Below are 16,054 nucleotides of genomic sequence, written 5' to 3'. Positions count from 1 at the left end.
AAAATTCCGTGCTTATTAAGTGCGTCATCATATTCAGGAGCTATTTAGCATTTGCCATGTATGGTAGAATGTGGGATGAAATTGGGAGGTGAAGTGGGAGGACACGGGGTGGAGATCGTCTGCGCACAATTCACCGCAGGTGGGTATTTATAAAGGGAAGATTGCGTGAAACTGTGCGCCACACAGTTTTATAAATCAGAATTTTTTTTTGCGCAGCACATTTTTGGCTTTCTGCGGACGCAATGTTTTAGGATGGTTTCTACGCACACTGTTATAAATGAGGCCCCTGGAGGGATAGGCTTCTCAAATCGCGTTGCTGCGCCACAGTGAAATCTGCGACCAATAAGAATATGTGACCATAGAGCCTGCATGCGCAAACCGAAAATCGGACTGGGTGTGCGACCAGACCAAATGCAGTAACAAAAACTATATAAAAACGTATTTCTTTGCACTGATGGTCTCGTTTGCTGTTAAAGGTAATTCATGACTATCAGAGGAAACATGAGGCTGTTTTAAAGATATTTAAATGTTACTCGTAGCTGCTTTAAGGAAATAAACGTGGAGTGGAGCTAGCAGGACTGCCCTTCCCACACATACTGTGGAGGAAAATGGAGATAGCGGTATATATATGTTCCTAGTCTGCTAGTTAGAGTAATACTTCTCTTTTTGAAGGTCAGGAAGAAGTCCAGTTGCGAATTAATTGCCCCCATTGGAATAATCAGAAGCCTGATTGGTGTATCCTGCCTTTTGAGTTTGACTTCCAGGAGAAAGCATTGGCCTCTAACAACCAAAGCTATACACAACTCAGCCTCTGAAGATCAGAGTTTAATATTAGTGAATCGCCACGACACACAGCAAATGGTCTACCAATCAGAAAAGGACATGCAATAAACAAGTGGGGTCTGCTTTTGTCAGAGCTGCTCCTCTCCCCAGCCAGTGTGGCACACTAGTGACGGGCATGCAGAAACGTTGACTTTCTGATATGTGGTGAGTCCTTTTTCGTATTGCTCAAAGCGCCCGGAGGCTGGTTGACTGAATTAGGAGTTAGAGCGTTATCTGCCCGACGGAGGCCCACAGTACTGATTGCTCCTCTCATTGGTAGTGAAGAGCACGTCTTGCCTGGTGGAATAGCTGCCATAGAAACCACAGCAGACGAGTAATTGTTAAGGCCAACCTCAGAAAATTAAGAGGACAACATTTAAATGATTTTTTTGCTTGGCTTCGTCTTGATTTGTATTAGATTTTTTATTAATCAAATGTTCAATTTGTAGTGCTGCATGTCACAGTGGACAGTTGTGGAACAGATTAGACCAAGTCTGTTTTTTACTTTTCGCTTTCTACTTAGTACCCAGTGTTTCAAAGACAAACCACATGGTTATGTGTTATATTGTTAGATGTAACCTTTTGTTCCCCTTTTTCCTAGGTACAGGAATGCTAACTATAACCATACAACATTCTGATGTAATACTTCATTTTATTGCGTTGTTGAAATGTTCACCAAGTGCCCCTGGCGTAGATGCGACTAGACCTCTCACACCCAAACACTGAACGTACACTTTCAAAATATATCTTTTCCAGAGTGCAGACACTCCCCTGAAGCTTCTTTATGTGACTCCTTTCTTTTCTTTTACTTTTCATATGTCTGTTTTCAATGTCTAACTGATGACAAGTACAAAACTTGTAAAGAGTACTTAAAGAAATACTTCACTCATTCGGAACAGGGGTTCTATCATTATAAAATCGCTATTATAATATAATTAATTCAGTTTTTCTTCGCTCAGTCTTTCCTCAGTCTTCCCTTGACCCTGCTGTCCTGTTAATCCTAACGGTACTTTTTACCATCTATGATGGCACACGTGAAAATGTAGGGTAAGACAGTAAGACCATAAAACACTCTTTTTGCCTTTTCTAAGGCTAGGATCTCAAGACACTTCACCCACCTTGCCTCGTGTGAATGTAGATAGTTAGCTTGCTATCGGTGTATGAATGTGTTTGTGAATGGTAACGTGTAAATGGTCTCCCTTGAAAAGAGTCTCTGGTCTCAATGTGATTTACCTGTATAAATAAAGGTTTAAAAAAAAATTATCCATTCTCATAAAGTCAGGACATCTCAGCCTCTCCTGCTTTAACATCTGACCCAATTTGTTTTAAGTCCCACAACTTTTGAAAGAAACTAAATCATAGCTAGCCCTTTCAATGACACAATCGCAAATTGTGTTTTCATTGTGCCTAAATTGAATATAAATGTTTTTATTGATAAGATTTTTTTATTAGTACTGAACTTCACATATCTTTCATGAACAGTGCAGTTAATATTGCCGTGGGTTGGTAGGATGACCTTGGGGTGGTAAGATGGCCTTGGGGTGGTAGGATGGCCTAGAGGAAAGGTGGCCGACCAGTAACCATGAGGTCACTGGTTCGATCCCTGGCACCGGACAGGAGGGTGTTAGTTGTATAGCTAGCAGAGGCTGGTATTACGTCTACGGTGCCCACCATTTCTACCTTTTTGTTTTTGAGCAAGACCCTTAACCCCAAACTGCTCCAGGTTGCTGTACAGTCCCGGACAAAAGTCTTGTCACTTATCAATTTTGTAGAAACAACAGCTTATAAACTGACTTTTAATTAATCCATTGGTTTTAAAAAATGGCTCATATAAAAGCTAAAACCCTCCCAAATTATGTTTAATATACTAAAATAAATTTGCTTCACTGCGGAACTATTGATCATTTAATGAACACAGAAAGGTCAGATTTTGGAAGGACAAAAGTCTTGTCGCCTACAGAGAGTAATGTGAAAATTGAACAAATAATTTACTTCAAATACAAAAAGATGTTGCATAACATCAGTGAATTAAGTAGTGGTGCTGTGAGATCCATATTTAATATCTTGTATGACTTCCATGAGCTTGAAGGACTGCATCCATGCGAAAAGACAAATTTCAATGTAACCAACCATTGACTAATAAAGTAACTTAACTTAACTGTACTTTGTGTGTTTTGCAGGCTGTTACGGCGTGGACGGTGAGAGTGACTCCATCATGAGCTCGGCCTCGGAGAACTCCACAGAGCCCTGGTTCTGTGACGCCTGTAAGAACGGCGTGACTCCCAGCTGTGAGCTCTGTCCCAACCAGGACGGCATCTTCAAAGAGACCGACGCTGGGAGGTGGGACACAGTTAGCAAGCACACTGACCATTTACCATGGGAAAACAAATCAAGCCTTAGTTAATGACCGTAGCTGCTTAAAATGCTGTAGGCAATGCACATCCTATCTAAATGCTACATATGCAGTAGTGGAAAGAAGAGCGAGTTGGATTAAGGAGGCGAGAGAGAGAAAGAAGTGGCAGAGGGATGGATAGAGGGAGGGAGGAGAAGAGAAGAAAAAGGAGAGAGAGAGAGAGAGAGAGGAGCGTGTTCTGTGAAGCGTGGAAACTTCAGCCACGTTATCGCTGATAGCGCTCCTCAGCCAGGCTGCTGCACCCGAATTTACTACTTCACTAGAGCATGAAAAACACAGCAAATTAAACAAACTGTGAAGCTGTTGCTTGCTAGAGATGGATATCTTTATATTGGACTTTGGATTCTCTTCCCCCTAAAGTCCGCATTTGAAATTGTGTCACACCCCAAACTGTAGCCCAGAGTCTGGGGCTACATAAATCTATGAATCCATTTTCTTTTTGAAGTGTCTTCTGAGCGAAAACTCACTGACAGCCAATTTCATGACATTACGTTTTCTTATTGTCTGCAGTAATTCACTACGCCAAATGCCAAAAAACAAACCACAGCCATAGATATTTTATGAATTGGATGGCGTTCCTTGAAATCACTACATTTTAAATGTCACCTTTTCAAAATATACATTCTATTTTGAGAACATATGCAGGTCATGATTTTTTACATTGTATATCAGTTACAAGTTTATCAGCCAATAAAATGTTCTCCCTTACGTTTTCAGATGGGTGCATGTGGTGTGTGCGCTCTATGTTCCCGGGGTGGCATTCGGAGACATTGATAAACTACGACCTGTGACGCTCACCGAGATGAATTATTCAAAATACGGCGCCAAGGCAAGTACTCTTTTTACTTGAATGGTTGGTTAATGTTTGTTGGTGTGTCCTGAAATGTATATCCAATTACATTTGTTTTTGTCAAGTAAGTTATGTTGTGAATTGTCCACTAGAACAAGGGCATTAAGGCTGCTCACTTCCACTACTAACGCTTGAAACCGTTCATACATTTATTTAAAATTTAAATTTTTGTTTTGAAGAATGAGATCAACTGTCAGACAACGAGTAAGAGATGGACACCCAGTGTTTCCCACCGACTTTTGGGGAACTGTGTGCTCTAGGGGTGGTCTGGGGGCCTGACCCCCCTGAAGAGAATTTGGTACCTTTTAAACTAGAATGCATCCATCTGGTTCACTTTGAGAGGAAAATTAAGAGGCTTTATCAACTGTGTCCTATGTGAGCTGTTTAGTACTACTTCTGGAATAATTTGGAGACACTGGGTCAAGCAATTTTTTTAATCAAAATATTGTTAAAAAGAATGAATTACATATTTTCAATCAAAATGAGTGTGTTACATTACATGATCCCAATTCAATTGAAACACTTTTTTTTATCATAATTTTCATAAATATGAAATCAGTTTTCAAAATCCATACTGAAGCACAAAGTCCTACCGCTTTACTTCTTATACTGTTTATACTGTACACACCTAGAACAGAGCCACACATTGAACACTTTTATCCAGCCTGTTTTCACCTAACACATTGTGCTGTACAGCTAAAGTTGATACCTTCACTGACTCATAGTAGAAAATGCATGTTTTTATGCCTCTGCACCGGCGATAGCTGAAGCCCGGAGGCATTATGTTTTTTCGGTCCGGGCCTATCGTGTGACTGCAATATCTCATGAACGCTTCGAGGGGATTTTTTTCAAACTTTGTACTCAACTGACTCAAAGATGGACTGAATAGATTGTGGAGGTCAAAGGTCAATATCTCAAGAATGCGTTGAGGGATTTTCATGGACAAAAATCCCTCAAAGCGTTGTTGAAATATTGTGATCACCAGATTGGAGGTCACAATCATTTAAAAACGCTTTGAGGGATTTTTGTCATTTAAAAAAAATAAAAATGTAAATGTTATTTTTTGGAGCATTTTTTGCTTTTGTTATATAGGTATGGAGACACAGAGTTGTAGTGGGGCAGAGAGGGGAAGACATGCAGAGAACTGACCCGGGGCGAGATTCAAACCCGGGTCTGCTGTGGGGCCTGGGCCCGGGGGACGACGCCCTGACCACTGCGCCACGAGCGTAAATTTAGCACAAACTTAAACTTGGACTTCTGAATAGAATTTGGAGGTCAAATGTTCCTGTGACCTAACATATGTGAGGTTGCAGTGACCTTGTACAAAATTGTAGCTTCTTAGGAGCTTTGCCTTCTTTAAAGCATTGCCTACAACCCCTGGACTTTCACCGTTTGGCAATTGTATAGGTCATATAACTGGATGATAGTTTTAGTTCACCATTGGAAGCACTTAATGGCACATGTATAGGACTGCAACCCTATGTGTTGACGGTGTTAACTTTGTATGCGTTGCAGGGACAGCTCTCAGTGTCCTGGTTGTATTGTGTCCCTTTAGGAGTGCAGTTTCTGTGAGGACGCGCGTTTTGCCAGGACCGGTGTGTGCATCAGCTGTGATGCGGGGATGTGTCGCTCATACTTCCATGTGACTTGTGCACAGAGAGAGGGCCTTCTGTCTGAGGCTGCAGCAGAGGAGGTAAGGACAAAGCTACATTTCGTTAGCCTCATAGCATAATTGCCTAAATCATATTTACTCTACTCTACTTTTACTCTACATCTACATCTACTCTACATCTACTTTTCGTTAGCCTAATAGCATAATTGCCGAACTCATATTTTAAGGGTTATAAAGTACGTTAGAGTAGTTGTAGAATAGAGTCGATGTAGAGTAAAAGTAGAGTAAATATGATTTAGGCAATTATGCCATGAGGCTAACGATATATCAAACCACAACTTTTTAAATGACAAACTAAATAGAAGCAATACTCAAAATAATTTAAACAACAAATCACCAAACACAAGGAAAGACCAGCTTTGCTCCACAGCTTATCTGTGTTGTCCTCACTAAGAACGTTAAAGGTGATCTGCTCATTAAACCCCTTGATTCAATTTAGGAAAAAGTCCCTAAAAAACCTCCTGGAAGAAGCCTCAAGAAGAGCAGCAGACAAAAATAGAAGGAAATAGAATCTACCAGCATAATGAGGCTCCGCTCTTATGTGTGTTGGGTCACCACCACGCTGACCGCATGATGCAAACAGGCTCCACTGTGTCCTCTATGAAGACCTGCAAAGCATTGCAAATATATATACATGTCTTTGATGTTGCAAGCTGAATTGCCAAGAGCATGCAAGCACAAGTCAGTCAAGTAGCTCACCAAGCTATTTGTTAACTATCAGTCTGTTCTATTTCAAATGCTAATGTGACCTAGCCATCACACCGGTATAAAAAAACTTTATGTTGTGTTTTCTAACATTTCACTCTTTTTCCTTACATCTTGTTATCTGAGTTGCTTGCAAGATATCTTTAAATAAAGGAGTCAAAGAAAGATTTATGTCAATGCCTCTACAGAGTAACACACACCATCTTATAAAATCCATAATGTATTCCACTTCCATAAGTCACATTACCACAATCTAAAGTGCAACGTATGTCATTGTGTGATGTTAATCAGTTTTGAATACTAATCAGTATAAATAATCTATAGATAACTGTGGCTCCCCACATCTTTATTTTACAGAATAACTTGTGTTTCTCTGACAAGAACTATCAATTAGCACTGTCCATCCTTCTGGGCAGTTTCTGTCCAGCTTGAAGCTGTCCAGCTTGATCCCACTAAGGGATTTTAAACTCATTTTAAGGGCGGCAGAAAGAAACATCTTTCGGACCTTGTTCTTGTTTTTTTGTATCTAAAATGTTCCTTCATTTAAAATCAAATCAAATTAGTTTTATTTGTATAGCCCAAAATCACAAATACATTTGTCTCAGTGGGCTTTACATTTCATACAATATGATACAATATTGGCTAAAGGTTCAGTAAGCGGAATGGTCAGTTTAGCTAACGTCAGTGACTGCAGTTGGCAGACCCCTCCCTCGTCCCCACGTCACCACATTAATGCACTGCAGTCTTCAAGCAGCGAGTTATCTAGCATCATCTCAGATCCATAAGTGTGATAAAACATGATGAAAACCATCAAAACAGACATTGGGAAGGATTTTACCTGATCCGCCATTGTAGGCGCATAAACATTCACCCATTTTTCACTCTGCAAATGCAATCAGTAGTGGGATCCCCGAAAAGTTTATTTGCCGATTACATGCGGAGCGAGTGACTGAGAGATCGGCTTTATGAACCGCTCAAACTATATAAGTGATCACTGTAGGAATAAAGAGCGATTTAACACTTATATTAACATAAATAAATCGCTTACTTCCCCTTTAATGCATGCATGTGTTTTCTGTTTGGGCAGGACATTGCTGATCCGTTCTTTGCGTACTGCAAACAGCACGCGGACCGCTTTGACAGGAAGTGGAAGAGGAAGAACTATCTGGCCTTACAGTCTTACTGCAAGGTCTCTGTGCAGGAGAGAGAGAAACAGCTCACCCCGGAGGCTCAGGTAAAGGTACTTCATGAGATCACTTACATCACAACTATTGCCTAACATGTACATGTGTGTTTTATCTGACTATTTGATGTTGGAAGAGGAGAAGAGGATAAGCAGCATATTCCAGTGTTGGGACATTTGCTCCTACTTTAGAGGAGTAGTGAATTCTAGGTCTTTTAGTTTCAATTAGTAATCACAAATCTGGTTAAAATGAGTTTAAAAAAAAACTGTTTTAAGCTGTCAATAATAATGACACATTCTCAAGATCTGTAATTAATTAATTTATTTGTTTCATTTTGTTCATTACCTCGGTCACATTTTGGTTAATGAAAGATGATGATGAATAGCTGTACCAGGTTAAAGGTTGCGGTAAGCAGGAATGTTAGTTGATGCTTCATTGAGTGTCATATCATCTCCTCAAAAATCTGCTTCCCGTCCATACTGTGCGCTGGAAAAAATTAATCTGGTGTTTATACACAGCCCAGGCTCTGTAAACTGGTATGTAAACAAAAAAAACTGCCCTGCGTTCCAAATCACATACTTCCCTACTATTTAGTATGCCAGAAAAAGATTAAGGATGTCCCAATACAGGCACGTCAATTGTAGTATGCTGAAAATACATAAATGCCCAACTAACTCTAATGGCCAGGACACACCGGCCCGATAATCGCCGTCGTAGAGTCGGGAGGGGGCGGGGACACGAATCTGTTTGGTGTGTGCCGTGAAATCGGTCGTCGTAGATGTCGTCGGGCTTCTTTTGAGCGGGCAGTCTTTCAGTTGGAGCAATTTGATTTGTGGAGGGCTAGCGAATCAGTGAAGCCCGGAAGTGAGGCGGGTAGCACAAACAGCTAACAACAGTTAGCCATTGTTTTAATGTGTTTGTTTGTTTCGTTCAGCGAGTACTCACATGCATCAACCCTTGTTGACTGCTCGACACCATGCTCGACACTCTCTGCTAAAAATGGTGCTCTTTATGGTCCATAAATATAAATACGTATTTCTATCTATGTTTATGGTCTAGAGAGCCGTCCCATCATTTCCGGCTCCCGTATTTTTTCGGGCCACAATACAGATTAGCGCCGCCTGCTGTTATGGAGACATTACGTCCCGTGCAAGCGTAGAGCGTACGGAAAGTCAGCAGTCGGTTTGGTGTGTTCTTTGCACTTTTTCGGCCGCGACGGGAAGACTGGAGCTCCCTGAATCGGCAGTCTCCATTTTCGGGTAGTTGGACTGGTGTGTCTTGGCCTTAATAGCATTTTGGAGTATTCGTCTTTATTCTTGACATTTCTTCGACATAATGAAAAAAAAATCTTCCTTTTTTCCCTCCTGTGGCCCTAAAACTCTTCTGTACTTTAGTATGTAGTTTAGTAAAAAGAAAAAGTATGTGATTTAGTTAGTATGTGTGTGTGTCTGTTTGCAGGCCCGGATCACCACACGCCTGCAGCAGTACAGGGCCAAAGCAGAGCTGTCGAGGAACACTCGTCCTCAGGCCTGGGTTCCCCGGGAGAAGCTGCCCCGACCGCTCACCTCCAGCGCCTCCGCCATCAGGAAGCTGATGAGGAAGGCCGAGCTGATGGGCATCAGCACGGACATCTTCCCCGTAGACACATCGGATGCTAACGCTAGCCTGGACGGACGCAGGAAACACAAGCAGCCCGCACTCACCGCAGACTTTGTTAACTACTATCTGGGTGAGCAAACTTCTACACATTTATTGTTTTTATTAAAAAAAAAAGTAAAATAGGGCTGTCAAACGATTACAATTTTTAATCAGATTAATCACAGGGTAGCTGTGTTTTTTAATTGTGTTAAAGAAAGTAATGATTAATTCCAGAAATGATGCCTAGATATGTTATTAAATCATCTATAAAATGTTAAAGTAAGAAGTTTGTTATCTCTATTAATTTTCTTTTTGGATCTTAGAAGCAGAAATGTGGTCTGTTATCGTGAATGTAATTTTAACTAAGCTCAAAGGGGTTTTGACATTTATCTCCATACTTTATATTTTGGACTGTTGGTGGTTATGTTAGTTTGTAACTTGTTGTGTGAAGGCACTTTTTCCCCCCAAATAAATGATGGCGATGCCAGTTGTGTGAGACGCCATGCCAGTAACCTTGGCAGTATCCTGCTATCTTTCATCGGTACACTCTCTCACGTGAGTTCTCCTGTACATAGATTGTGATCTTTTCTATTGATTTTTTGTCCCATTGATATTCAGAGCGGAACATGCGAATGATCCAGATCCAGGACAACATCTCCGAGCAGAAGAGCCTCAAAGACAAGCTGGAGAGTGAGCAAGAGAAACTGCATGTGGAATACAACAAGGTGAGCCATAGTACTATGCAAACACACACACAAGGATCATAGGGGATCTCTGCGGACATGTTAAAGTGTCTCTGGGGAAGATACTGAACACCAAAATGTGGTAGCTGCTGCCGTGTGTGTGTGTGTGTGTGTGTGTGTGTGTGTGTGTGTGTGTGTGTGTGTGTGTGTGTGTGTGTGTGTGTGTGTGTGTGTGTGTGTGTGTGTGTGTGTGTGTGTGTGTGTGTGTGTGTGTGTGTGTGTGTGTGTGTGTGTGTGTGTGTGTGTTCACTTGTAGAGGTAGGGTGTCTCAATTCTCCCTGGCATATAGGGGTTTAGGCAAAAGGCTAGATGGCCCTACAATTAGAAATTGTCTAGACCCACATCCAGACCATGGGCTAAAAGAAATCTCCGATAAAGACAGCCTCAAATAGTTTTTCTTCAGTTAAGGTCCGGGGCTATTTTGGCTGTTTTCGCATACTTTTGATTCATCCTTACTAAACTACAGTAAAATATGTTTATCATGCCCATGTTTGGTATCTTTTTGTTCAGCACACCCTAACCTATGACCTGATAGTCAGTACTTATGCCGTCAGCGAAGTTGTCCCGACAGTAGTTTTTATGCTGCGTCTGCTGGTACTTGATCGGCACGTGAAATGACCCTCTAGAGCAGGGGTGTCCAAACTACGGCCCGCGGGCCAACTGCGGCCCGCGGCCCGCTTTTTATTGGCCCGCGGCCGATTTTAAAAATATAATGCAATATGGCCCTTTGAAAAAAAAAAAAAATTTTTTTTTTTTTTTTTTTTTTTTGCATTTCTTAGTTAACCCACTAGTGCAGGGGTGTCAAAACTGATTGATTGGCCCTTGGCACATTTTAAAAATATAATGTAATATGGCCCTTTTAATTTTTAAATAATCTAAATGCACTCATTATATTACAGAGAAATATGTCCCATAAAAGAAAAATAGCACCAAGGCCATCCCAGAGGACCCTGCATAATATTTTAATTTAAATTAATATTATTATGGAAAATCCACGTGTCCTTCTCCAATAGCTTCTAATTCATCTGACACAGTGTTTACATTTTTTTTTCATACAAAATTCTTCAGCTTTAGCCTCTTAATTTCCCTCTCAAAGTGCACCAGATTCATGCATTTCACTTTAAAAACTTAAAAAAATCTCCCGGGGGGGCATACCCCCGGACCCCCCTTGAAGGGGCGGGAACTCAGCTGGCTATTTTCACCAAGCTGGACATTAGACGTAAAAGCAGAAAACACTGGGTGTATCAATGGTATTTAACAAGAGGGGGGATGTATCTTTTTAATGTGCAAGTAAAGTGTTGCCGTGAAGAAGGATTACAATTTACGAAGACAGTATGAAACTAAACATCAGAGCAGCTACATGTCCTGATAAATGTGTTATTTTTGCAAAGTGGCCCGGCCCTTCGTAGATTTTTCTGTATGTGGCCCTCAGTGAAAAAAGTTTGGACACCCCTGCTCTAGAGCTTCACCTCGGCTCCTTGCTGCGGCTTTTGTTAATTGACTTTAATTATAACTGCAGACTTATTAAAAATGTCATGTTTTAATCTGCCTGCTGATGACTTGCGATTTTGTAGTGGTGTCCAAATTCACAGGGGAAGATTTCAACCCCCTACCCCTCGACACTCTTTGGAGGGGCAGGGGCTAGGGCCCTATCCCAGGCCAATAAGGGGTAGGGCCAATGTAGAGAATCAGGATTCGGTATAAATTCAGGCAACATTACCTGGTAAACATAAGCAGTGAGCATGTAAAGCTGTAATAAACAGCAGTTAGTAAGTATATTTCAGTCTCTTGTAGTATCATAAAGTGTAGTTTTGTTAGTCACAACAACTGTAGCTAGTTAAACTACCTGTTTTAAACTACATGTTTGCAGTGTAATGGTATCTGAATCAACAGTGGTGCTATATGCCTTCAACTTATTTAAATATTGAAAGAATTGTGAGAGGATTTGTGTACCTAGTTAGGTTTATCCTATCTCAGTTGTTAACTCAGTTTTATGAACAATGTTCACTCTAGCTGCACTGTGCTCCAAAACTATCCGGGCCATGCCTTTCTGTTCTCAAACAATGAGCCCAAGAGGCTGCTGCTCCATCTGTCAACATGAGGGAAACAACTGCACAGTAAAAGTCACAAGAGTTAATGTTGCATTCAGTCTTGTGCCGTTGGTGTTAAGCGATATTAATGGAGTGTATGTTGCTAATTGCACTGCTTGAGTTGCTCTTACATGGCTCTGGCCTTGGTTGAAAATGTCAGTTAAGTCCTAGTATCGCACAGCTAGACCTAACTACAGCTAGTAGTAGTATAGTCTGGAACCAAACTATGTCGTTTTGTGGATTCGGGGGAAAGCTGGACTGGCCTGTTTTCATTTCTTTAAACCAATCACAATCGTCTTGGGCGGTCCTAGGCCCAGGAAGCAGCAACGTGTCCTTTTAAAATAGTGCAATTTGGTGCCGACCATGGACCTATTATAAAAAGCGCCGACCAACACTGTTAAAAATGTGCACTTGTATGCGTGCACACGTGTGTGTGCAGCAACATTATGAGCTGGATACTATCAAACCGTATCAAACACACACACACGCACTTTCTGTGTTCTCCCATTCGGAGGACAAACGGTAGCCTACAGCGGGGAAGGGGAAGAGTGCGATACTTGTTGTATATATCTGTTTAGCCGGACTAGTGCAGGACTGACTGCCTTTGACTGATAGTAGTCATTGAGCCCAATACAAGGCACAACACTCACATATCATATGGAGTTTTACATTTTACAACTACTCTGGTTGGGCTATTGGTTGAAACATTCACCTGCAACGTTAGCGCATCTGTGCACTGGCTAGAATATCGTCAGTCCTGTTTTTATTGCAACCGAGAACCCCGCCACTATTGTTTCCTCACCCTGTCATCTTCAGCCAGTTAAAAAAAAAATGTTGGCGAGTTTCAAGCCCCATACATTACGTAAGAATGATAGCAGTTTTCTCATTTGACTTAAAAATTTAAATGTTGTATTTAGTAGCTCCTCCTTTGGTGTCTTGCAGCTGTGTGAGTCTCTGGAGGAGCTGCTCAATGTGAATGGAGAGCTGCGCAGTGAAGGCCAGGCCATGTGGACTCTGCTGGGAGGCATCCTGGGCCAGGTACTGTACCATGACATCACACACACCCTTCTCCTGTCCCCTATCACCATCCTGCTCCCTACACATGCTTTTAGTTGTTGCTGTTAACAGTTATCCTTTTCAAGCTAAAGGTGATGGAGATTTGCCCAGATTGCAAGTATTTTGTAAGAGTTTATGCTGGAGGTCTCCTCAAACCGGGGTCTCATTTACAGGAGAGATCAGCTTCCAAGTAAACATATACTTCAAATCAAATGTCAAGATAAATACAATACAATACAATATAAAAAAAGCTAGGTTAAAAAATGAAGGCCAGGGTACATTGTTCCAAACTATGGTTGATGGCTTTTTAAATGAATGTGAACTATAGTCTACAATAGTCTAGGTCCTGGGAAAGTTTTGTATGCGCTTCATTTAGCGGGGAATATCTCAACTGTTATAGACTAATATGACCCCAGTGAACAACGTGGGATATGTGACAAAATCTCTATCCGGGGCGAAAGTCCTGAAAGTTACCACAACAAGTTACACTAGTATCACACTACATGGTGAATGGGACTTTTTTTTCCTTTATAGATATCCTCATACTTTTTTACCAGATTATTCTTCATATTAAGAGAAATACTTTTTGTATTACTCTTTGTCTAAAAATGTTTATCAAATATGCAAATGAGGCAATATCTAATTAAATATGCGTAGCCTACATATAAACCCTTTAGTAGGGGTCCTGGATACGATGTGTATGCACTTCATTTAGCGAAGAATATCTCAACTGGTATAGACTAATGCCTCATTTCCACCGAGTAGAGCGGGTCGGGTCGGAGCGGCTCAGAGCGGGACAGCTCACTTTTAAGAATCTCGGTGTTGTTTCCACCGCGGACCCTACCCTTACTGGTGGGGCGGGGTTTAGGCTGGACTGCGATAGCCGCCGCCAGAATGTGGGTTAAACTATCAGGCTGTGGAACAACTGTGGTCAAGCCAGCGGTCTCTCGTTTTTGCTTGGTCAAACCAGCCGCTTCTTTATTTATTCCCCCCGTGTTGTTGTGAGCACAGAGACGGCTCGGTGCAAGTTGCAACTGATAGAGACAGTGAGAGAACAGCGCTGGCTGCGGCAGCTACGTGACATCGTAGCAGTGGGACACAGGGTAGCCAACTGATTCATTTAATGACGAGGAAAAACACCACACAATAAACAGTGCCGGGCTCACAAGCCAGCGGTCTCCCGTTTTTGCTTGGTCAAACCAGCCGTTTCTTTATTTATTCCCCCCGTGTTGTTGTGAGCGTGTATTTATAGCTTACTATCTATGGCGAAAACACACAGAGACGGCTCGGTGCAAGTTGCAACTGATAGAGACAGTGAGAGAACAGCGCTGGCTGCGGCAGCTACGTGACTAGTGGGACACAGTGTAACCAACTGATTAATTTATTGACGAGGAAAAACACCACACAATAAACATTGCTGTGCTCACATTTTCACATTTTCGCCAATACACAAGACTCTCTTCACTCTTGCCGAGATGACTACACATGGTGGAAATGATTATTTCGACCAATCAAATGACGGCTCCGCCGTTTCGGCCCGCTTTCAGGCGGCCAGTACCCCTACGGAGGAGTACTGAGATCGGGAGCGGCTCAGAGCGGTTAGGTGCGCTTAAACCGTACCCTACCCAACTTTTGGCAAATGAAAAGCCAAACTACCCGGACCGAACCGCTCCGATCCGACCCGCTCTACTCGGTGGAAATGAGGCATAATATGACCCCATTGAACAACATGGGATGTGTGACCAAATCTCTATCCGGGACGAAAGGCCTGAAAATGACCACAACAGGTTACACTAGTATCACACTACGTGGTGAATGGGACTTTTTTTTCCTTTACATATATCCTCATACATTTCTACAAGATTAATCTTCATATTAAGAGAATTTCTTTTTGTATTACAATTTGTCTAAAAAAATGTAATACAATATGCAAATTAGCAAATATCTCATTAAATATGTGTACATATAAACCCTTGAAGTTACATATTTTCTGAGGGGATCACAATGTTCACAATGACAATGATTATAAGGTCATAGAAGAGTGTAAACATTCTGATTTGATATATAATGAAAATGGCTACAAACAGTCAAGCTATTACGTACTGTATGTACGCATATTGAATGAGATATTGCCTAATTTGCATATTTTATTAAATGTTTTAGACTAAGTTTAATACAAAAATAATTTCTCATAATATGAAGATTAATCTGGTAAAAAAGTAGGAGGATATCTATAAAGGGAAAAAAAAGTCCCATTCACCACTTACTGTTCATTTTCAGGACTTTCACCCCGGATAGAGATTTTGTCACACATCCCACGTTGTTCACTGGGGTCATATTAGTCTATAACAGTTGAGATATTCTCCGCTAAATGAAGCGCATACAAAACTTTCCCAGGAACTCCACTACAAGGAACAGAGAAGAGAACCAAAGGTTTGTTGGAACAGACACACAGTCATTGTGAGGGTTTCTATGGATGACCTGACACAAATAGGTTTATGTCATGATTAAATAGCAGCAGTCCAGCACTACCTCGTCAAAACTAATATACTTTTTTTTTCACTTTTACATTGTTCAGTGTAAAACTAAAATGACAGCAAATTCAAACTCATCTCAATATTATGAAATGTTATGTACTTACTAAAACATTTTCTTTTCCATATACCTTTCTCACCATTTGTATTTGAATGAGCTGCATCTAACTGTGAAACTTGTCAACAACTGAAAAAAAACTTTATCTTGTCTTAAAGTAGCAAACTACTAGTGAAACACACTACTAGAAAAATATATTAATTGAAATTACTTTACTAAACATGCAATGAAGAGCCATATAACCCCCATTATTATCACCTCACTGCCACAATTACACCTTAAAGAGCAC

General features: G+C 41.1%; 1 protein-coding gene across 6 annotated transcripts in view; it reads left to right on the top strand.

Moving 5' to 3' along the window:
- phf14 (PHD finger protein 14) overlaps nucleotides 1-16,054 on the top strand; it is a 102,818-nt gene that overhangs the window by 20,779 nt on the left and 65,985 nt on the right. For 4 of the 6 annotated variants that reach the window (XM_080045764.1, XM_080045763.1, XM_080045766.1 and 1 more), the window contains exons 5-11: nucleotides 3,003-3,162; nucleotides 3,953-4,064; nucleotides 5,641-5,778; nucleotides 7,550-7,702; nucleotides 9,105-9,375; nucleotides 9,903-10,009; nucleotides 13,060-13,155. In XM_080045764.1, the coding sequence (XP_079901890.1) occupies nucleotides 3,003-3,162; nucleotides 3,953-4,064; nucleotides 5,641-5,778; nucleotides 7,550-7,702; nucleotides 9,105-9,375; nucleotides 9,903-10,009; nucleotides 13,060-13,155 (1,037 nt within the window). The remainder of the gene's footprint in view (nucleotides 1-3,002; nucleotides 3,163-3,952; nucleotides 4,065-5,640; nucleotides 5,779-7,549; nucleotides 7,703-9,104; nucleotides 9,376-9,902; nucleotides 10,010-13,059; nucleotides 13,156-16,054) is intronic. The other 2 variants (XM_080045765.1, XM_080045767.1) reach the window with 1 other exon arrangement.

This window comes from Ammodytes marinus, assembly GCF_949987685.1.
Source record: "Ammodytes marinus genome assembly, chromosome: 17".
NCBI lineage: Eukaryota > Metazoa > Chordata > Actinopteri > Uranoscopiformes > Ammodytidae > Ammodytes > Ammodytes marinus.
Note: the sequence above shows the minus strand (reverse complement) of the source record. Positions and strands in the feature narration are given on the sequence as shown.